The 21,993-nt window shown below is 49.1% G+C and overlaps 4 protein-coding genes across 4 annotated transcripts; 1 reads left to right on the forward strand and 3 right to left on the reverse strand.

The window, feature by feature from the left end:
• The first annotated feature begins 2,199 nt into the window (after nt 1-2,199).
• Nucleotides 2,200-5,925, forward strand: LOC114860292 (phosphomannomutase 1). Its single transcript, XM_029158779.3, has 8 exons — nt 2,200-2,434; nt 2,740-2,857; nt 3,091-3,167; nt 3,377-3,468; nt 3,646-3,745; nt 4,133-4,208; nt 4,929-5,044; nt 5,212-5,925. The coding sequence occupies exons 1-8, from the start codon at nt 2,351-2,353 to the stop codon at nt 5,329-5,331; spliced, it is 783 nt and encodes a 260-aa protein (XP_029014612.1). The 5' UTR covers nt 2,200-2,350; the 3' UTR covers nt 5,332-5,925.
• A 153-nt stretch (nt 5,926-6,078) lies between these two features.
• On the reverse strand, nt 6,079-9,844 carry LOC114860315 (cold shock domain-containing protein C2-like). The gene is made up of 4 exons (XM_029158812.2): nt 9,681-9,844; nt 7,219-7,442; nt 7,009-7,131; nt 6,079-6,664 (listed from the first exon to the last, which is right to left on the reverse strand). Exons 2-4 carry the CDS (start codon nt 7,392-7,394, stop codon nt 6,502-6,504), a joined length of 462 nt encoding a protein of 153 aa, XP_029014645.1. The 5' UTR covers nt 7,395-7,442; nt 9,681-9,844; the 3' UTR covers nt 6,079-6,501.
• A 391-nt stretch (nt 9,845-10,235) lies between these two features.
• On the reverse strand, nt 10,236-12,326 carry polr3h (polymerase (RNA) III (DNA directed) polypeptide H). The gene is made up of 6 exons (XM_029158795.3): nt 11,876-12,326; nt 11,569-11,665; nt 11,379-11,465; nt 11,219-11,282; nt 10,888-11,122; nt 10,236-10,819 (listed from the first exon to the last, which is right to left on the reverse strand). Exons 1-6 carry the CDS (start codon nt 11,984-11,986, stop codon nt 10,769-10,771), a joined length of 645 nt encoding a protein of 214 aa, XP_029014628.2. The 5' UTR covers nt 11,987-12,326; the 3' UTR covers nt 10,236-10,768.
• Nucleotides 12,327-12,458: 132 nt separating this feature from the next.
• On the reverse strand, nt 12,459-21,711 carry LOC114860162 (aconitate hydratase, mitochondrial-like). Its single transcript, XM_029158545.3, is given in 19 exon segments — nt 12,459-15,006; nt 15,105-15,226; nt 15,708-15,840; nt 15,941-16,132; nt 16,222-16,317; nt 16,404-16,586; nt 16,717-16,828; nt 16,914-16,987; nt 17,092-17,249; nt 17,628-17,733; nt 17,842-17,933; nt 18,020-18,124; nt 18,204-18,354; nt 18,426-18,584; nt 18,848-18,940; nt 19,086-19,265; nt 19,267-19,345; nt 19,641-19,783; nt 21,561-21,711. Coding segments are annotated over 19 exon segments (2,346 nt in total). The 5' UTR covers nt 21,597-21,711; the 3' UTR covers nt 12,459-14,874.
• Between the last annotated feature and the right edge of the window lie 282 nt (nt 21,712-21,993).

The following is a 21,993-nucleotide window of genomic DNA, read 5'->3' on the forward strand; positions in this document are numbered from 1 at the left end:
ACATTCAATATTCTAATGCACTTTTGCTGTAACCAGCTCTAAAACAGCCTGGTGCTGATAAGAGGACCATCACTCACACAGATGTTGTAACCAGACTGTTGCTATGGGAACTAAAAGTTATGTCTCACCACCTTTGCTGCTTATGTGTAAACCAACACAAACCTGTTGGAGTCTCTTTAGTTTGCCTCAATCACCACATGCGTTAATGAGCTGCTCGGCTCAGTCTTGGCTTCTGTCCTTTTTCCAAAGCATCGTCACTCGTTTCCTGTGTGGCTCCACCTGCGGGGTTGTAAACGTCCTAAACAAACACACGTATGTGTGACGCTGCAGTTCATTAAAGCCACGAGAGGTCGTCCACATCAACACACCCTCGTCTTTGAGCCAAAGGAGTCAGAAGGAACCGATACAAATGGGGTTAATGGAGCTCACGGTCGGTAAAGCATGAGGCTGAGCACTTAAATGAGCCTGATCTGAAGTGTCCAAAAGTAAAAACCCTAAAGTGGCTTTAAGGTCCTCTCGAAAGTTTGTATTTTACACACAATAGGTTTTATATAGTCATAGTTTACAGGCTACTAATTATATAATATAAAGGATTATCGTCGACTATGTTTTTCCCTAAAATCTGCTGACATCAACTTTTAAAATGCAGTTGCAACTGGAGAAAAGAAGAGAAGTGGGGTCAAAGATAAAGAGACACTCATAATATGGGAGGCTAATGATTAGTCTGTTAATGATGTGCTAATAATTACTTTCTGCCATCATCCATCTAAATCAACTGACAGCTTATTAATAAATCACACACACAGCTAAACAACCTCCGTAAAGTAGAAATGTTTCCAGCAGGTACAAAATATCTAGACATTTACTGATGTCACAAAATAAACAAACAAACTATGACAATGTGGAAAAGATAAAACAAGCACTTGAATCTTAACCATTTAATCCTACACGTGTGGTTGTTTAATTCAGGTCCAGTTTTCATAACATAAATTTAAAAAATATATACATATGTAAAAAATGAAAACTGTAGCTGTAATAAGCTTAAACAAAACACATCTGCTTCGATCTCATAGAAAACAGTTTAATCAACATTGTATTAATCATGAAACATATGTTATTGTGTATGAGACATTTTCTGAGGAATGGTTCATCATTTACACATATAACACAGTGTTGGAAACAGCAGACAGTGTTTACAGAGGAAAGCAGAACACCGAACAATAAGACCATTAACACTGAGGTTGGTCACGATCATTTGTAGTAGAGAAGCTTGAGAAAATGTAAAATGCGTCGCACACGTTTTGTGTAAGTATTGAACACAAACACCATGAAGAAAGTCTGACCTGACAACGTCTCCGTCGCCCTCTGGTGGACGTATTTATACGGCTCGTTTCCAATCCAATACAAACTCTGCACGAGCATTGACCGTCACCATTTGCGCCCTGTGCTGCCCCCTGGTGGCTGCGCAGACTCAGTACAGCAGAATTCAGATAAGACGGACAAAAAACAAATACGACAAACAATGTGAAATAAAGCACCTCCTGATGCATTTAACAAAAATATAAGAGCAATGCTGCCCATAGCTGACACGGGACTCAATGTCTGATTATATTTGCCTTGTTGTCCAAGGCCTTGTGCAGTAAGGTCAGTCCCCTCACCGACCTCCTCCAGAAACCAGTAACTGCAGCAAACAGCGAAGAACAGCAGCATTCTGATAGAATGGGCCATGCTGCATGAGCGGGACAGGAGAAAGGAGGAAGGAAGGAAGGAAGGAAGGAAGGAAGGAAGGAAGGAAGCTTCTGTTTGTCTTCACTGTCATCGAAAAATTCTTAGTGTGATGCAATAAACTTTATCAGTGGTGATAAAATTCCGATTGTTACTCAAACACGTCGTGATGATGACACGATGTTTGTTTGCAGCATCCATTCTCTTCACTGGGTGAAAAGTCATCCCGCCGAATGACGTGTCCCCGCCCACCGCCGACGTCATCGCTTGTAGCGCGGCCGTGATTGGCTGCTGCGGGAGCTCCAGTCAAAGCCCATTCTGGCCACAGTGTTGCAGAAAACCCGAGCTGTCTGTGGAAGCGTGAGCTGCTGCTTCACCGAGCAGAACCGAACCGAGCCGGGCCGCGCGGAACCAAGACAAAGGAGGCGAGAAGAAAAGGACCAGACTAATATTTACCTCCGGGAGCGTTGTTATTTGCAGCGTGTTGCAGCCGACTGCGCGTCGCTCATTCATCTTCCTTCATGTCGCCGTGTGTTTATCTCACGCACTTTTCGCCCTGAACTGTTTCCGCCTCACTTGAAATCTGTTGTTTGCAATCTGCAATTTGCAAACATCACACACTTCAATGGAGAAGGCCAGCGGCTTCTCGTCGGACCGGACCGTCCTCTGCCTGTTTGACGTGGACGGTACTTTGACTCGGCCCAGAGAGGTGAGATCGCGCCGAACCTCCTGTTGTTCTCGTGTCGGAACACCGCGTTCTCTGGCCTCACACGCCCTCGTACTCGCGTTCACATTTCCGAGCCCTTCCTCCTCCGCTGTCTGTTTACCCGTCACGCTGTGGCATGTGCTGGAGTCACGTAGTGGGTCTGGTGACGTACATCCTCCAGCACACGGGACCTGTCAAACATCTGCGGTGACTTTGTTATTGACCTGGAGCTGGTTGGACTTATCGACGTCTCCTCTCGTGCTGCTCAGGTTCCCCGTATCTTTGACCCCGTTTCTTTTACTGTGCAGAAAATCGATCCACAGCTGGACGAGTTCTTCCAGACGCTGAGGAGGAAAGTGAAGATCGGCATCGTGGGAGGGTCCGACTACTCCAAGATCGCGGAGCAGCTCGGGGAGGGGGATGAAGGTGAGCGGTTCCGTCCGTCTGGACATTTGGGTTGATGCTCGTTATGAGCTGGATCATTAGCTTCCACTTAGTGACACCTGTGCAGAGCGGAGCAGAGAGCGTGTACTTCTGCCACCTCTGTTGTAGGACTCTGACGTTTCAGAGTTTCCCTGTGATCGATGACTGCGTTTGGTGCCAGGTGAACGGACTGTTCTTCTGGGTTCGTGACTCTTCACCTGTTGCCTCTGTTGCAGTGATACACAAGTTTGACTACGTGTTTGCTGAGAACGGGACAGTTCAGTTCAAAGACGGGAAACTCCTCTCAAAGCATGTGAGTACGCACGCGCACGCACGCACACACGCACGCGCACGCACACACGCGCACGCACGCACACACGCGCACGCACACACACGCACGCACACACGCACGCACACACGCGCACACACGCACACACACTCACGCACACACACACGCACACACACGCACACACACACACACACATTATTTATTCGTACCGTGTGCATGTTTATCCCCACCAGGCCATTCAGAACCACATTGGAGAGGAGCTGCTGCAGGACCTGATAAACTTCTGCCTCAGGTACATGGGGCTCATCAAGCTGCCCAAGAAAAGGTGAGAGTCACACAAAGTACTGTCCGCTGTGGTTTCTGGTCCAGATGCACAATCCAACTCTAAATGATCCAATAGCACACACTACCCCCCACCTCAGCCTGCTGCCTGGTATCCAGGAACGATGGAATGAGGCCGAACCACGACGCTGCTCCAGTTTTACCTGCTCGTCTGTTTCAGGGGGACCTTCATCGAGTTCAGGAATGGAATGCTGAACATTTCTCCCATCGGTCGGAGCTGCACACAAGAGGAGCGGATCGAGTTCTCCGAGATCGACAAGGTGAAATGCTTCATCATTATTGTTGCACATTGCATTATTGTTTGAGTGTGAGCTCAGTGATGTCTGAAGAATCGGGCGTCGGCTCATCGGCCTGAACTGTGACACGTGAATCTGTCACAACAGGATTCAAATTAAAGCTAAACTAAAGGAAGAGTGGTGGTGAATCGTGTCTTTGATTCTATGTGGGTTCTGGGAAACGTCATTGATGGAGACAATGTTGAGCTTTCAGGAGCTTTAACAGTCTGTCCATTGACGGCTCAGCGCTGGGAGGCTGCTGACACCGAGAGCTGCAGTCGACCTGTGTCCTCACATAGAAGTAGAACAAATAGAACAGGCCAGTTAACAGAACACCGGTCCTGGTTCTGATGTTGGACTCTTCTTTCACAGAGAGAGAAGATCAGGGAGAAGTTTGTTGCTGCACTGAAGGAGGAGTTTGCTGGAAAAGGACTGAGGTTCACAAAAGGTGAGCGACGGCCTCATGATTGAGTGAACGGAAGCTCCCTGGAGGGAGACGCGCCGCGTTGATCTGTACCTGCGTCTGTTTGTCTACGTGCTGCGAGCGCTGAGTCTGAGCTGGTGACGCCTGGAGCCTCAGGCTGCGTTGGACTCGGATCAGGCTCCAGCGCCGGCTTGTGACGTGGAGCAGCTGAAGGAGTTTTTCTGTTTCACAGCAGCTGATGGGGCTGATCTGGAGCTTTACATTCATAAAACAGTCAGTTCAGTCGCACCCTTCAATTATCGATGCTGTTTGACGGCTCCTCTGTTGAGTCACACTGACTCAGAGGCAGGTCTTGGTTCAGAGGTTCCTCATCAAGCGCTGCATTATCTGCAGCTCCTTGTTTACAGTGAAGCTGAAGGTGTGGGTGTGGAGGCGTGTGGGGGTGTGTGAAGGAACGAGCTCTGTGATTGGCCGGCTGCTCCACTGTCCCAGGTCCTGATTGGCTCAATGGCTGAGAACGGAACAACAAGGTCCGTTCAGGGTTCACAGGTTCCTGGTAGCTGTTGTGTGTGTGTGTGTGGGGGGGGGCAATAAAACGGGTCAACACGTGTTTGTGTTGCTGCTTCACAGCAGTTGCTCAGTCACTCAGACTTCGAGTCTGAGTCTGCGGCGCCTTCTGGACCTTTCCTCTGTTTATATGACAGAACCCAGACATTAGCTCCTCCTCTCTCTCCTCTGGTTCAGGAGGCCTGATCAGCTTTGACATCTTTCCGGAGGGATGGGACAAGAGACTGTGTCTAGAGCGTCTGGAGAGCGAGGGACTGGACGCCATCTACTTCTTTGGCAACGAGACCACAGACGTGAGTAAAGTCACGGATTCGCTGGATGCGTCCAGTGTGACACAACTTCATGATGTGCATGAAGAAACATGCGCTCCTGTAAACATGAGTCAGTCCCATTACACACCATGTGTTTCTAGGCCCGGAGGTCAAAGTTCAGAGGTCGCTGAGCTTTTGTCTCCTTTCAGGGAGGAAACGACTATGAGATCTTCAACGACCCGCGAACCATCGGGTTCACGGTTTTCTGCCCGGAGGACACGGCGAGGCTCTGTCAGGAACTGTTCCTCGCTCCTCCACACGAGTCCTGACGACGCCGGGAAGCGCCTGCCCCTCGGCCTCCACCCTGACCTCTGACCTCTGACCTCTGGGCAACAAGCACCTTAACCTGCTGCACGCAGAGCGTTTGGACTAACTTTAAAAAAAGGAAGTAAATTGTTTGTGTTGATGTGTTAAACAATGTGCCAAATGAGATGAAGAGGATTTTATAGACGAAGGCGACAGACCCATGTTTTGTGCTAATGTTGATGATTTTAACCAGGATGTGAGAACGTCCTTAAACACTAACAGCAGGTCTTTTTAAACCCAGATGTGATTTTAATGACGTCTTAACGAAGACGTGGACCAGTTTTCCTTTTAAGTCCCTGATTGTGTAGATGCCACGTGTCTTAACCATGTTTGTTGAATAAGATGAAGGCTTATCATGTTTCTATTTGAAGCCGAACCAGTGACTCACCGTCGGCTCCTTCTTGTTGGTTTTGTCAGATTTTTTCAATAAGGAAAACGAGGCTGTGTGAACTGGACTCACGGTTCTGAAGGCGGGTACTGTAGCCGTAAGCGCTCCGTCACAGCTGAAGCTGGAACATGTTGATCACTCTGTCACAATAAATTATTTCATGCCTTCATCTCTGCAGCTCCTCTGCCTTCGCTCTTATTGGATTCATAACGTTTTATCTGTAAAAAATAACTTTAATCCTCGTCTCTAACGTCCTTCAGTGTTTTAATCATCAGTCTGATCTGAGGCAGATGCCGTTGAGCAAAGTTCAAGACGAACTGCAGTAAGTGATAAAATGCTTTAGTGAACAAACGTCATGATGAGGAAAACGGCAGCGACAGACAAACGCTCACAGTCAGTAAATGACACAAACAACTACAAACATGGAGTTTTCACGTTGACGATGCACCAACATCTGCTTAGTGGAAGAACCTTAAAGCCTGATTTAACATTTGTTCCTGTTTTGAAAACCAGCATTTGGTAGCATCTTTACAAACATCACAGACACATTAATCCTGGTGAACTGAAGGAGAGGAAGCTTCACAGTTTGATGAACGTCCAGTTTTACCAACACAGCAAATCTGAATTTAATGGAGACAAGTCGAACTACTTGACACACAGCTGTGAAGGTAAAACCAGAAGCACTGCGGGTCCAGAACCCGACCCGGCCCGGCCCGGCCCGGCCCGACCCAGCAGCCCTCCGGCCCTACGAGCTCATGACCTGCCCCGACCAGGTCTCGTGTTTGGTCCCCGGGTTCAGATGTGTGATCTTCACCTCCACCGCCTGCACCTTCAGGTTCTTGGGCGGAACTCGGCAAACTTTATAAGTGACCTCATCACCTTGGACCGGGACGTACTCGCCCTCGATGCTGCGAACAAACAGAACAAATCCAATGCAGGTGAGAGTCAACCACAAACAGCTCGGTACCAGGTCCCTGTCTAAGGTCTCTGTGGGCAACAGGTTCTGTTCTGATCGTGTACTAGAACACAAGAGGTCAGTGTTGAGGAGGGAACCAAGCAGCAGAACAGGTTCCTCTGATCTGAAGGTGGACGGAGGCCGTCGCAGGTCACGTGATCACTTCAGGCCGATCTGCTCTGAAGCTGAGTGTAAATATTTAACTCCTGTTGAACCAGTGGACGCTCCCACGTCTTCACGCTGGACTGTCTGCGAACATTTACAGACTCGCTGTCGCACAGAGAAGAAGCCACTCACTCTGAGATGTGGACAAAGATGTCGTCACCGCCTCGAGACGGCGCGATGAAGCCGTGACCTTGTGACCTGGAGAAGTTGCTGCACACGCCCTTGAAGACGGGCCCTGAGTGAGCTCGCACCGTCCTGCGGCAGAGAGAGAGAGAGAGGAGGCGTGAGCCGAGGACCGGGACAGAACCGCACCGCCATGTTCCGCCGGAGAACCGCACTCACGCCGAGTAGGAGCGGGTGCGTCTGGTCGGCAGCGGGCTGGGCAGGTCCCGGGGCAGCGCCGCCTCCTTCCCCTCCTCCCACAGCCGGACCCCCTCCTTCAGGACGGGGAGGGACAGGGGGAGGGGCGCTTCAGGGCGCAGCGGGTCAGAGGGCGACGGGAGGCCGGGCTCCGCCATGTCACAGGGATGGATCCAGGTCAGCGCAGTCACCGTCAGGACCAGTGGCTGCGAGGAGAGGGAGCAGGAGGAGACGGGGTCAGAGGAGAGAGAGCAGGAGGAGACGGGGTCAGAGGAGAGAGAGCAGGAGGAGACGGGGTCAGAGGAGAGAGAGCAGGAGGAGACGGGGTCAGAGGAGAGAGAGCAGGAGGAGACGGGGTCAGAGGAGAAAGAGAGCAGGAGGAGACGGGGTCAGAGGAGAAAGAGAGCAGGAGGAGACGGGGGACAGAGGAGAGGGAGCAGGAGGAGACGGGGTCAGAGGAGAAAGAGAGCAGGAGGAGACGGGGTCAGAGGAGAAAGAGAGCAGGAGGAGACGGGGTCAGAGGAGAGAGGAGAGAGAGAGCAGGAGAAGACGGGGTCAGAGGAGAAAGAGAGCAGGAGGAGACGGGGGACAGAGGAGAGAGGAGAGAGAGAGCAGGAGGAGACGGGGTCAGAGGAGAGAGAGCAGGAGGAGATGGGGGGTCAGAGGAGAGAGGAGAGAGAGAGCAGGAGGAGACGGGGGTCAGAGGAGAGAGGAGAGAGAGAGCAGGAGGAGACGGGGGTCAGAGGAGAGAGGAGAGAGAGAGCAGGAGGAGACGGGGGTCAGAGGAGAGAGAGCAGGAGGAGACGGGGTCAGAGGAGAAAGAGAGCAGGAGGAGACGGGGGTCAGAGGAGAGAGAGCAGGAGGAGACGGGGTCAGAGGAGAGAGAGCAGGAGGAGACGGGGTCAGAGGAGAAAGAGAGCAGGAGGAGACGGGGGACAGAGGAGAGAGGAGAGAGAGAGCAGGAGGAGACGGGGGTCAGAGGAGAGAGAGCAGGAGGAGACGGGGGTCAGAGGAGAGAGAGCAGGAGGAGACGGGGTCAGAGGAGAGAGAGCAGGAGGAGATGGGGGTCAGAGGAGAGAGGAGAGAGAGAGCAGGAGGAGACGGGGGTCAGAGGAGAGAGAGCAGGAGGAGACGGGGGACAGAGGAGAGGGAGCAGGAGGAGACGGGGTCAGAGGAGAAAGAGAGCAGGAGGAGACGGGGTCAGAGGAGAGAGGAGAGAGAGAGCAGGAGGAGACGGGGTCAGAGGAGAAAGAGAGCAGGAGGAGACGGGGTCAGAGGAGAAAGAGAGCAGGAGGAGACGGGGTCAGAGGAGAGAGAGCAGGAGGAGACAGGGGTCAGAGGAGAGAGGAGAGAGAGAGCAGGAGGAGACGGGGGTCAGAGGAGAGAGAGCAGGAGGAGACGGGGTCAGAGGAGAGAGAGCAGGAGGAGACGGGGGTCAGAGGAGAGAGAGAGCAGGAGGAGATGGGGGACAGAGGAGAGAGGAGAGAGAGAGCAGGAGGAGACGGGGTCAGAGGAGAGGGAGCAGGAGGAGACGGACCCTAACCCTTTCGACCCGATGGAGGCGGTGGACGCTGAGAGGAGCCCAGCTGTGTCTGTGTATTTATTATACAACAGGTCATTTAACACAGGATCTTAAACAGCGTCTCTTCAGAACGAACCGAGCCACTGAGGCCAAACCGATCTGTGACCTGCTGCCACAAAGTCCGACTTCAAGGACATCGTCTGTTTATGAAATTCCCCTCAGACTAATTCCACGTGATTATGTTATTCCAGTTCATCTCCCCTCCCTCGCTTAACGAGGGGGGATTATATCTACTCAGCCTGGGCTTCAGTCTGTTCACAGCCTGCTGGGATTTACAATCACATTATAGTGTAACAGCGTGTCCGTCCGTCCGTGTGACGTCAGAACATCTGCAGAACGCCGCGTCCTGTGCTTCGCTCGTGACGTCACGTCCCCACGCAGATCCCGCTGACCTCAGTAGAAATGGACCCGTGTCACAGTGCAGCGCGTTCCACCGTGACTGGACCCGCGCACAGATGTTGTCGCAGACGCACGTGCAGCGGAACATCTGGACGTGAGGGCGTCAGACGATAATAAAGACGCGAGGAACGCGTCTGTTTTTCTCCACTTCACTTTTCTTACGGAATCTTGCCACGAAATCCCATGTTAACTGTCTGCGCTTCCTCTTTTTAGGAGTTAAACGGCGAAACGTTTAGAATCGAAGCTTCAACTCCTGCAACGACACTTTCTCACAAAAGTCTCAGGCGATAAACGCGGAAAGTGTTTTAGACCGTTAGTTTTGGAGTCAAACGACGGAAACGCGTTGACTTCGACCAACGCTCACGCAAAAACAGCCGCTTGTTTTGAGCTGCCGTCCCGATGCGCACGCACACAAACACCGCGTCCGGAGACAAAGCCGCACAATCACGCAAACGTTGCTTACCGCATCCGCTGCGCCCGCAAGGTTGAGGGGGATCCTCGTGCGGAGCGGCGCTTTGAAGTCAGGCGGGGTTACATAAGCTGTAATTAAATAAACAAGGCGAGTAATCCACGCAGAGCGACGGAAAAACCCTGACGTGACGGCGACGCGGGGGAGGAGGGTGTGTGTGTGTGTGGGGGGGGGGGTCTGCGGAGTCTGCGCAGCTGGGGGAGATTCCGGTGGCTGATGCGTAAAAAATGAGATTCTCCTCTAATCATGTAATTAGTTACAGCTGATAATGAAGCAATAAATTTATCTTCCATCATTTAGGACATCAATTATTTGGTGGATGTTTGTGGATAAACACGCGTTGTCCATTTTATTTGCCCTGAACATTTAAAATAGGAGGCCTGGTGTGTGTGTGTGTGTGTGTGTGTGTGTGTGTGGCAGGAGTCTGTCTGCGCTGGTAAAACGAGTGTGACCTAGTTACACACGTCAAACGAATCCAGGACAGAACCACAGAACCTCCAGTGGGTCCGAGAGTCGTCTTTAAAAAACAGCCAAAAAGACAAACACACAGATGGTCGGTGCGTTTTACTGAGACAAATAACATAAAACAGGCCACTGCTGCAACGGGTCAATTAAAAAAAAACAAACCTTCAAAGTTCCTCAAATCTCACTTCTACTTAATTAACTTAATAGCAACACTCGTCAGAGGTTTTAATGTTTTTTTTATGGGACCTGAGAAGCTTCATGTTCAGATGTGTTCCTAATATTCTGACCTCTTCATGCAGTTTAACTGAAGACGCAGTGAAGGTTGAGAACAACACAACCTGCTGAAACCGGGTCAGCACACGTTCCATCATTCAAACCCACGTTGGTGCCGTTCTACTGCAGCTGTGACATTATGGTTCATGTGATTTAGCGCCGACGTCCTGTTTTCTGATTCCAGGGTCCAAACCTCAACGACGGAACATAATTTCTGAGGTCGGTTTTCAGCTGGTGCCGCTGTTTCACTTCACAGTGAGAGTCTGAGAGATGAGATGGTGCACTGGTTCTGAAAGCGGCTCCAGACTGAGAGGAGTCAATGGTTCAGCTTAGAGTGCAAGACGCTAACTGTTCCACCATGACAGAAGTCCAAGGCCCGGTTCACAGATGGTTCCCTGAAAGCAGATCATGAATGCGTCACCGTTTTCTGCCCACTTCCTGTTTCCCTTCACTGCGTTCTTACCACCAGCGTGAACGGCGCCTCCTTCTTCTCCCTGCCGTCCTCCGCCGGCGCCGCCGTGGACTGGCCCGGCGCCGCCGGCGGGTCGGTGGCTGCGGCGGCCGGGCCCGTGGGGGACGTGTCCACGAAGACTTCATCGGCGACTCGGAAGCGGATCTCCTCCCCCTGGTCCATGTAGAGGTCGTGGGCCCCTTCGTCCGTCTCGTACTCCCAGAGCCAGACCTGCTCGGCCTCGTCGCTGAGGCCGCGCTAAGGATCACACCGCTCCACGCCGGTACCGGTACCAGTACCCGATGTGGGAAAAGGGAAACTCAAACACTTCATGTCTGGATACAATTTTGCTGGTTGTTGCAGAGACTCTGGAGGAATCAGAATGTCATCGAAGAAGCCCATCGTCACTGAAACAGAGAGTGGTCAGTGTTTAATACAGAACCCGACTCTTGAGTCAGACAGGATCAGAACCACAGTCAGACAGGCTCAGAACCAGTCCTCACCATGAACTCCTTCCTGGCTGCAGTACTTGATCTTTCCCACCAGGATCTCATCGAGGAAAGGGTGGAAAACAACGTATCTGAAGTGAACTGACACAAAGACAAAGAGCAGGACGTGATAGAACATCCACCGCAGTAACATGCGTGATGTCATACGGTGCGTGGGGCCGAGGTCTCGGGTTTCCGACCGAACCTTTGGTGTGAGAAGCTCCGTCTCCGGGGAATATGTAGGAGTCGTCCAGTTTAGTGATGTCGTAGAGGCAGATGCAGAGGCCGACGTTGTAGACAACCTGAGAGCAAACGCAGGGAAGTGTGGAGGAACCGAACCCGTTCAAAGTGCTCGTGTTTTTACAGTGAGACGTGAACGCACCTTGTGTGTGTTATAACCGAACCGGCTCAAACTGCTCGTGTTTTTACAATGAGACGTGAACGCACCTTGTGTGTGTTATAACCGAACCGGCTCAAACTGCTCGTGTTTTTACAGTAAGACGTGAACGCACCTTGTTGGCCAGCTTCTTGTTGAGCTCCTCGGCGACGGCGTCGTTCAGGAGTTTGTCAAAGTTCCACGGAGGGATCCTGACCGTGTCCACCATCTCCACCAGCACGAACATGACGCAGACCGAGCAGCGGCGCCGCCAGGGGCATCGACCCGGAGCAACGAGCCGGAACCCAACCAGAACCGAAGTGACGCACAAAGATCAGCAAAACATGTCAGAGGAAACAACGCTGATTCTCAAACTGACGCCTCGAAGCTGAAAAATATGGTGCCTCCATTCAATAAGCAGCCATGATGTCAACACGTGACAGTTTACGACAGCGCGCGTTTACGACACGTCGTAAAACTTAAAGGTACAGAACATTTCACTGCGAACCGTCGTTTATGGCTTTACTGTAAAAAAAGGGTCCACAGACTTAAAACAATACAACATAAATGTCCTGCAGGATTTAAACTGTAACCAAAAACTCAATGAGCCAAATTTAGTCCGCTTCTGATCAACACCAACACGACACAAAAATGAGTAATAAGAAACAAATATACACTTAAACTACAGCTTTTGTTTACACAAAGAAAAGATCAAACAATTCAGAATTGTATTATCTTTATTAATCTTATTATATATATTCTCATATAACCATTTTTATATGATATTGATTAATCTCCAAAGCTACAAAACTGCAGACATTTCAAAAAACCAAAACCAAAAATCAAGCTGCATTCTGAAACAGGAGTGTGAGCGGAATGATCTGTATAACGACTTTTAAAAGCTGTGTCTGAACAAATGAAGGACTGGTCGTAGGGAAGCCTGGAGTAAAAACCACAACACCAGCATCAGGAACTCAAAGACCTGAACCTAAGAAGACCCACGCTTTAGCTTCCGTCAGTTCCATCTGTTTCACAAGCAGATTTAATGCTTATAATGTGCAGAAAGAATGTAAATTATGATGTAGTTGATCCACGGAATAAAATGATCTGTGCAAAATCAAATGATTATCAAAACTGTGGAACTGGGAGATTTTAACCAACGTCTCTACATAATGATGAATTTCTTCAGGCATCTTTGGCAGCAAATACGATTCTCTTCAACGAGAGAGTGATGACCTTCATGAGGGAGCAAAACAGTTTGTGATGATTCTTAAAGTGTCGGCAGCTCTGTATGGAATCATTTATATTCTAGGTAGACGGCTGCTTTCTCAAATTGTCTCTGTCTCCTGAAATGAATGCAACACAGCAAAAAAAATGAAAAAGCTTCACAGCAGCAGCCTTCCTACAATCAGCAGCTGTTTCTGGCTCCCAGACAGACACAGTTCAGCGTCCGGGTTTAATTTTAGCCTGGATCCATGTGTCAGCTGGTCCAAACTGAAAGTGGAGATTTAGTTTCCCTAAGACCACAGAGGAGCGATATCACGACGTTATGTTACAGGAGGTCAAACTGAACCGCTGTCCGGTCCTCCGGCAGCATGCAGCATTTGATCTGTGTATCTACATCCATATATTGACTTTTATTTACACACCCCTTCACAAAGTATCACATTATCTGCACATGGATCCAAACTCAGTGACTCTTTCAAAGACTTGAAGCACACACTGGTCTCCCTTACAAACAGATTTACCTCTGTGGCAGCAGCATTAGGAGCGACGGGTTCTTAAATGACCCAGAGGACCAGGACCCGGCGCGCTCACAGAAAACACAGCAGCAACGACTCCAAACAGTGGGTAGACATAGTGCATGTGAGGGTGAGGCTGGATCCCACTCAGCTTAGCAACACAACAACACTGGATCCAAATCTTTCATCTGTCTGAGAACGTGTGTATTAATAATCAAAATCACAATTCGTATCTACAGAAACACACCGCGCTCTGTGGCATGGCAAAGCTCACCACCACTACGGTTCTCACTGTAGCTAGTGAGAGCAATCTAGTGTCCAGACGTCTGTACACTAGATTGTGCGTTAGTTTGTGTAAGAAGACAAACACTGGACCGTCATGTGTCCTTACAGCTTCACGTGGCAACAGAGCATAAACTGAACAGGATTATGTGCTGAGCTCTAGAGGTTTCTACTGGGACAAGACAAGGCAGAGCTCTACTGCCTGGACTGTTTGACTAACAGCAGGTTGTGGTTTGTGCTGCATGAGGAAGCCTGGTGAATACAAAAGGAGACAAGCCAAGAGGGGCAGAGAGCTGCAAACACAGATGTTACTCTGATGAAACGTTCTCGTTCTCGTTCTCGTTCTCGTTCTCTGTCTCTCTCTCTCTCTCACACACACACACACACACACACACACACACACACACACACACACACACACACACACACACACACACACACACACACACACACACACACACACACACACACACACACACACACACACACACACACACACAGGAAAACAGCAAAGCTACGACTAACTGCGTCATACAGGAAGGTTCTTATAGCGAGAGCAGGGAGTGCAGAAGGAGTCATGTGTGGGTTTGTTACTGTGATAAGGGGCAAAACGCCTCTGAGCTGGAGAAGCGGAGGTTAACGCCATTTGGTGTGTGTGCTGTATTTAAAAAGGAGGAACGGTACATTCACCTGAGCTTATTGAGCTGTTAGGATGGAACCATGTTAAAAGAGGTTTGATGGAGAAATGTCTGGAGATAGATTACGATTTTAAAAACAAGTTGGATCTACAGGGTCGGAACCGGATTGGTTTCCTTTACAGTAAAGATGAATAATGCTTGTTTGATGTTTAGTGGCAAAAATGAGATTCTGATGGAAAACAAAAGAGCAACAATGAGCATCTGTGCTACAATTCACAATTCACAAAGTACATGACATGTTTTACATCTGAGGCGTGACAGACACACTGAGGTGGGTTATGTGCCTGTGGACGGAGTGTTTCTACAGTAAGCCTGTGTGTATGTGTGCGCTTTTCATCTGTACAGCGACATCGAGCGTGGGTGTGAGTGTGTTCCTTCTTCATCCCAGCGTTCTGCCCCCACAGAACCGCCGTTCACTGCAGCTCCTTCATCCGGTTGAGGGCGGATCCGGCCCTGAACCACTCGATCTGCGTCTCGTTGAAGGTGTGGTTCAGAGAGATGGAGTCCTGGCTGCCGTCACTGTGTTTGATTACTGCCGTCAGGGGCTGCAGGACCATAACGGAGAAACAACCTTGCTCAATACTGCCTTTTAACCAGTGTCCAGTATTATAAGGAGACATTAGGCAGGTCAGGTTCAGCTCACCTTGCCAGGAGCGAAGGATTTCAGCCCGGTGATTGAAATCTTATCATCGGGGCGAATTCTGTCGTAGTCCTGAGGGTCAGAGAATGTCAGAGGCAGCAGGCCCTGCTTCTTCAGGTTGGTCTCTGTCAAGAGGAAGAACGCACGGTACTGACTGCACCTCCATCAGGTAACCAGAGAGGAGCTCAGTGTGACACCAGTGTATCTGTTACATGGAAACTCAAGAGCTTGGAGGGGGGTCAATAATACTATGTGCTTCTCAGCATCCTTCATTACAAGCATTTACAAAAACCCAAGCTGTGCGAAATCCTTTAATCTCAAGACCAGAGGACGCTGAAAGCTTTTCATGGTTCAGTAAAAGTCAGAGCTTCTGGAAACACAAATGGAGAGACCCTTCCTCAGATCAGACAGGCTCATCTACTCATGGCACTAACAGACAGTAATTACAACAGCTTTGGCCAGGCAGAACATGCCAGACACAGCTCAAACACCTGGTACCCTCCACTGGCTTGTGTGCTTCATAAAGGATAGCAACTAGCTGAGTGTGAGTCCGATCAATCTGAAACTGCCGATAGGTTTGTGAAATGTGAGTAGACGGATCCTGACCGTGGATTCTGGCGAAGCTCTTAACGATGATGGCTCGTCCGCCCAGGTGACGCGGCTCCAGAGCGGCGTGCTCTCTGCTGGACCCTTCTCCGTAGTTCTCATCTCCAACCACCACCCAGTTCTCTCCACTGGCCTGATTCACACAGTTAAACAACACCACGGGGGATTCAACTGCTGCCCAGTGTGAAGAAGCTGAACATGAGCAGCTACTGCCTCAGTGCAGAGCCGCTCACCTTGTAGTGTCGGGCCACATCAGGGACTCCTCCGTACTCGGCCGTCAGCTGGTTCTTCACTTTGTTCACAGCGTCGTTCTCAATGTTGACCGCACCGATCAGCAAGTTATTGGAGATGTTGTCTAGGTGGCCACGGAACTTCAGCCAGGGTCCAGCAGCACTGATGTGGTCGGTGGTGCACTTCCCCTTCACCTGCACCAGAGCAGCAGCAGATATAGAGGAAAGACGGTAGCTTTGCCTCAGTGCACGTCGGCCCCATGATTCTTCTTTGTCCTGCTCACCTTGATGAGGATCCTCATGTCCTCCAGGTCTTTCCCGTGCCACTTATCAAAGGGCTCCAGCAGCTGAAGACGGTTGCTGGACGGATTCACATCCACCTGGAAATAAATAACTTTAAAGCTTCTTCCAAAGACAACTTCCAGATCAACCACATTTTAGCCCCTTGGTGTTAAATGGAGCTCACCTGAACGGAGCTGCCGTCGGCCGGGGGGTGCTGGTAGGTGTCCTGGCCTGGGTCAAAGTCCCTGGAGGGGAGCTCATCCCCGGTGGGGGGTTTCAGTTTGAACTTCTCTCCACTAGGAGCAGTCAGGTAGTCCGTCTCAGGGTTAAAGTTGAGCGTCCCGGCGAGAGCCAGAGCAGTAACGATCTAGATGGAATTACATAACGATTAGTCAAAGGTGACAGTGAAATGTCAACAGTCCTCACTTACACAACGTTCACCACTGTGAGTCTGAACTACGTGTCAGTTTGAATCGGTGACCTTCGATGCTTCATACCTCAGGGGAGGTGACAAAGGCGTGAGTGGCTGGGTTGGCGTCATTCCTAGCAGTGAAGTTCCTGTTGAAGGATGTGACGATTGTATTCTTCTCTCCCTTCTTCACGTCCTTCCTAGAGGTCCAACAGAACACGGCGCACATTAAACCAGAGTCACTCAGACGCAGTCCCTTGCATGTAATAATCTTAACAGGCCAACCTGTCCCACTGTCCAATGCAGGGTCCACAAGCGTTGGCGAGTACCACTCCACCAACATCACTCAGAACCTTGGCCTGGAACAGAGTCAGCATGAATGTGAATGTGAATAAAATATTACAGCAAATGCACATACGAATTTTATGTTGACCAGGTATGATGCGAGTTGCGACTGACTCACATATCCATCTCGCTGAATAGTGGCGCGAATCTGCTCAGAGCCAGGAGTGACAGTGAACTGGGCCTTACACTTCAGACCTTTATCCAGCGCCTGCTTGGCCAGAGAGGCGGCTCTGCCCATGTCCTCGTAGCTGGAGTTGGTGCAGCTGCCGATCAGACCTGCAAGAGGCAAGTTTGTAAGAAGAGAAGGAGGAAACTCATGTAACGCAGTGTACAGTTACAGTGACACACTGAAAGAACTTATACAAAATCTTGCATATGAAACGGGAAGAAAACTGTAGAAGAGAAGCGGAGACAAAAGACAAGCTTGCGTATATTATACGTCTCAATCATCGTCATTATACTCCATCTGTCAATAACTGGAATTCAGCTGCAATCAGTCCTCGTTCTGGTAAGTCAGAGCTGTAACATCATCCGTTCATATCCAGACAATAATGCAGCAAGTATGAACAAAGGAAGTAACATCAGATTTCACTAGACTAAGCATTCTAGATATTAAAAATTCAAAGGTTATACGTCCGTGTCACTGATACTGACCAACTTTAACCTCCAGGGGCCAACCGTTCTTCTTGGCTACTGCTCCAATCTCAGACACAGGGTGGGCCAGGTCGGGGGTGAACGGGCCGTTGATGTGGGGCTTCAGCTGTTTGAGGGGGAGGCAGACAGCACAGAATGAAACCCTTCAGATGATAAGATGATGTCTGGTGCCATAGTACAGACTGATAACAGCTTTTCTTTTGTTTAAACTCGCCTCACTCAGGTTGATGTCTATGGTCTGGTCATATTCACAGTCCTTATCTGGGACCAAGTCGTCTTTGAACTGATCAGCCACAGAAGCGATCTCTGAGAAAAAGTGAAGGAGACCATGTTAGATGCAGAGCACAGCAAAAAAGAAAAAAAAAAGAGGAGCCTCACAGAAAGAGACTGACCTCCACGGCCGGTTTTCTCCAGGTATGTCCTCATGCGGTGGTTGTAGGGAAAAACAGAAGTGGTGGCTCCGATCTCAGCACCCATGTTACAGATAGTGGCCATTCCTGACAAATCAAGGTGGGGACTTCACTTCAGGAGCAAAATTCATCACTAATATCTTACTGCAGATGATCTAGTCCTCACCAGTGCATGAGATGGAATCAACTCCGGGCCCAAAATACTCCACGATGGCTCCAGTGCCACCCTTCACAGTCAGGATGCCAGCCACCTTCAGGATGACATCTTTGGGAGAGGTCCAGCCAGACAGGGTTCCAGTCAGCCTCACCCCAATCACCTGGAAGACACAAACACACGTAAACAAAAAGAGAAGCACATCCACAGATATCTGAGCAAACTCCAACTCACTTTGGGACACTTGAGTTCCCACGGGATTCCAGCCATGACATCCACAGCATCTGCTCCACCCACTCCAATACAGATGCTCCCCAGGCCGCCACCATTAGGAGTGTGGGAGTCTGTACCAATCAGCATCACACCCGGATAAGCGTAGTTCTCCAGGATGATCTGTCCAAAGGAGAGGCGAACAGTCAGTAACGCGATCGTCTCCTGGTATCCAGTGTTCTGTTTCAGATGGACTGCTCTGTTGTGAATCGACCCCCACTCTGGCCTGTAAACGCTGCATTGAACTGGGAGCTGATTCACTGCAGCAGTGTGAAGGTTTGAGCTTAATGGCATGAAGAGTGTTTGTGACATTATTATCTCTGACTAACTCTCTGGTAACTCATACCATGACATTTATAGCATCACTACGAATCAGCGTGCTTCACCTGATGGATGATCCCTGAGCCTGGTTTCCAGAAGCCCACTCCATATTTCGCTGCAGCAGTTGCAAGAAAGTTGTAAACTTCATGGTTGACCTCCTGTGTTCAGAGCAATGACAGAGAAATCAGGACGTTTGTTAGGGGTAGGCTGGCATTAGATGAACACAGTAACAAAAGAGGTGATGTGCAATGACGTTGTACAGACAGTATGTAAAAAGCCGTCAAACTCTTTTCTCTAAGTCACCTTTGCCCTCTGCAGGTCCTGAGCCCCTCCGATCTGAGCTTCAATCAGGTGATCGCAGTGGATGGTGGAGGGAACCGCCACTCTGGGCAGACCGCTGCTGATGAACTGGAGCATGGCCATCTGCGCTGTGGCGTCCTGCATGGCCACGCGGTCTGGTCTGAGGCGCAGGTAGGTGCGGCCAGCGGTCGATCTCCTGCCCTGCTGGGTCATCCAGGTGGCCGTAGACGATCTTCTCTGAAAGAGTGAGAGGTCTGTTGAGCCTGGTGGGGTTGGAAGAGCGGAAGGATGTAGTAAATATTACCTCAAGCTAAACATTTATACAATCACACAACTGAAAACTCTGCTTGACTTAACATCAACTAAAAAAATGCTACAAACTAGCTATTTAACTCATAAGGTTTAACCCCAGCGTCTCACTCTGTGCTGATAAATTAAGACCTCCAGTGACACCCAACCGTATGCCCTGGGCACCGCTGGCCCTGACTAGTCAACACTGTAAATACCACAATATTTACTGTGAAAGTCTGTGTATTTCTAAGAAAGGAAGTGACTGACCTCCTACGTACAACGCTGATGTTGTCGTGCAGCTTCTCGTAGTTGACGCTGGAGCTGGGCTCAAAGCGGCTCATGGCCACCTTGGCCTTGGCACTGAAGACTGCACTGACATGAAATCGCCGCGCTCCGGTTCCAAGGGCCAGCTTGACCAGGAGAACGATGGAGACAATTTACAGAAATTGCACTATAAACAAGTTTTATGTGAAGGCTTGGGCGACTCGCGTGAAACAATAACTTGTACAAGACAGGCTACCGAAGTTCAAATCAACAGGGACGTGGGACGAGATGGGGACAAGTTAAAATATAATCTTGTACTGGAAGAATGTTGCCTGTAACAATGCAGAGATGAAAGGTGACATAGATATTCAGATTAAATCAAACCATTAGTCATAAACGATGGTAGGAGATCTTTCAGATTCCTTCTTTTCAACAAGCTCGTGCCCAGAGGAAGGTTTACAGGCTCATATTGCAGTGGGTTTCCTCACCCACTGGCTGTTACTGAGAAACCAAGGCACTGACTGGATTGTAAAGAGCCCCACACTGTTAGTCATGATTCTACAATGTGTCTCTGCAATGAGCACTGGAACCAGTTCAGCTAATGGTCTGTAAATGCGGTCAATTACAAACGATTTAATGACTCTTTTTGTGAATTCATTTACTTCACCGTCGTGAGAAGCACTGCTGTAAATTGCTAATATCTAAGGGCTGAGCAGACTGTTCGGACAGCATCACACTAAAGAATTAGACTGTGGCTTTTGTGTGTAGCCACTATTGTTGTCTTATTTTCAAAACCAGACTAATCATCATGAGTGTATGTACAACAACAGCAACAACAACACATATGGTGCCATTTTGAAGGTTACAGTATAGAACTTGAATGAACCAAGAGGTGTTATTCAGACCATCCTCCCACTTGAACTGACTTGAACTCGGTGGAGAAAATAACAGAAAGTCCAACAGATTGTACAGTTCAATCGTCTATTTAATACAGTTTGAACAAAATCATCACCTTCATAAATACATTACATGCACCTGATCTAACCCTAAACTGATGAACACACTATGAAACCGTTTAGCTGCAGGTTAGTTACACCCATGTTGATTATACCCATCGAGATGTGAGCGTTAGAACTGGACTGTAGAGCAATGGAAGGAAATGGAAGCTAAGGCAAGGTGCCTTAGGTGCTGCCCAGGAAGCCTTCAGAGGACTCCGCATCAATGCATCAATGGATCACAGCTGTTGTTGCAACACAAAACTAGAAGGTGGTTTTAAAGTTGTGGCTGGCGAATGTAAAACAGCCTGGAATGGCAACAGTTTCTGTGCCTGAAGTAACATTTAAGTACTTTGACGAATTAGCTGCTAATTAGCTGCTAACAGTGTATTTGTGGTAATAAAAACGCTGAGTATGACCTGCTGGTTAAATAACGTTCTGTAATATCCAACAGATGGATTAATGAATTGCCTATCAAAAACCCAACGGAACCAGTCGTGTAGCCGTCTCACGCGGTCTGAAATGACACACGACCCAACACGGGGCCAGAAGTTCAGGTCTGAGCACCTGCACCGGAGAAAAGTCCGTAACCTTGCGATCACCTTGCAAACATTACAGCATTTGGGTCACTTTACAAGCCACTGTTCAGGTGATACTGACTGACTTGGTGCTGTTGTCAACAACAACAAGGTTTGATATTTGTTGTTGTTGTTGGTCGGGCTTGGGTTATAACCGCTGAGCAGGAGTCACGCTGGGACGCGGTGACCTGACAGCGGCGGAAAGAAGCGGACTCTGCTCGACGTGGCTTCCGCTGGCGCTCGACTCAAAGCGACAAACGAAGGAAGAGGCGGGACCCGTTGGCTTCGACAAATACACTTAAAGACAGGACAGTTAGAATCTCTGTAAAAGCAAAACAAGATGTTCTTACCCGCAGTCTTGTGACAGTCAAACAGTAAGACGCCATTTTGTTCACTGACAAAGATGAGTGTCGCCCTGATGTGACGTCACTAGATTAAAGAGCATCAAAGAAAAATAAATGAAAATTAAGTACATCCAAATATTATTATTATTGAAATGGAAATATGTGGCATTTTTATATTTGTGATTTTTTTATAATTCTGTGTCCATTACAGATGTGTGAAACTAAAAAATATATAAAACCTTAATTTCAAAACATTATTTTGAATCAGGCTAATGTAACACCAATATTCAGTTTTTTACTGAAAATGCATTAGATGGGCTGTTGAACCTTTTGACCATTTTAGTATGTGCTTCTGTGTGTTTCAGAAAAATGTTGTTTTTTTATTTGTACTTCACTGATTTCAGAGAGGGGAAATAAATCATAAAAAATCGAATTAATG

Source organism: Betta splendens, chromosome 8 (genome assembly GCF_900634795.4).
Source record: "Betta splendens chromosome 8, fBetSpl5.4, whole genome shotgun sequence".
NCBI classification, from domain to species: Eukaryota; Metazoa; Chordata; class Actinopteri; order Anabantiformes; family Osphronemidae; genus Betta; species Betta splendens.

Bases quoted from the DNA above. Each gene is read 5' to 3' on its own strand.
- LOC114860292 (XM_029158779.3), top strand. From the start codon at position 2,351: ATGGAGAAGGCCAGCGGCTTCTCGTCGGACCGGACCGTCCTCTGCCTG. The intron at 3,168-3,376 runs GTGAGTACGCAC...TATCCCCACCAG, and splicing joins GGAAACTCCTCTCAAAGCAT to GCCATTCAGAACCACATTGG. The intron at 3,469-3,645 runs GTGAGAGTCACA...CGTCTGTTTCAG, and splicing joins ATCAAGCTGCCCAAGAAAAG to GGGGACCTTCATCGAGTTCA.
- LOC114860315 (XM_029158812.2), bottom strand. From the start codon at position 7,394: ATGGCGGAGCCCGGCCTCCCGTCGCCCTCTGACCCGCTGCGCCCTGAA. The intron at 7,132-7,218 runs GTGAGTGCGGTT...TCTCTGCCGCAG, and splicing joins CGCACCCGCTCCTACTCGGC to GACGGTGCGAGCTCACTCAG. The intron at 6,665-7,008 runs GTGAGTGGCTTC...GTTTGTTCGCAG, and splicing joins ATCTTTGTCCACATCTCAGA to CATCGAGGGCGAGTACGTCC.
- polr3h (XM_029158795.3), bottom strand. From the start codon at position 11,986: ATGTTCGTGCTGGTGGAGATGGTGGACACGGTCAGGATCCCTCCGTGG. The intron at 11,666-11,875 runs GTGCGTTCACGT...GTTTGCTCTCAG, and splicing joins ACAAGAAGCTGGCCAACAAG to GTTGTCTACAACGTCGGCCT. The intron at 11,123-11,218 runs GTATCCAGACAT...GCGCGGCCTCAG, and splicing joins CTGCAACAACCAGCAAAATT to CGACGAGGCCGAGCAGGTCT.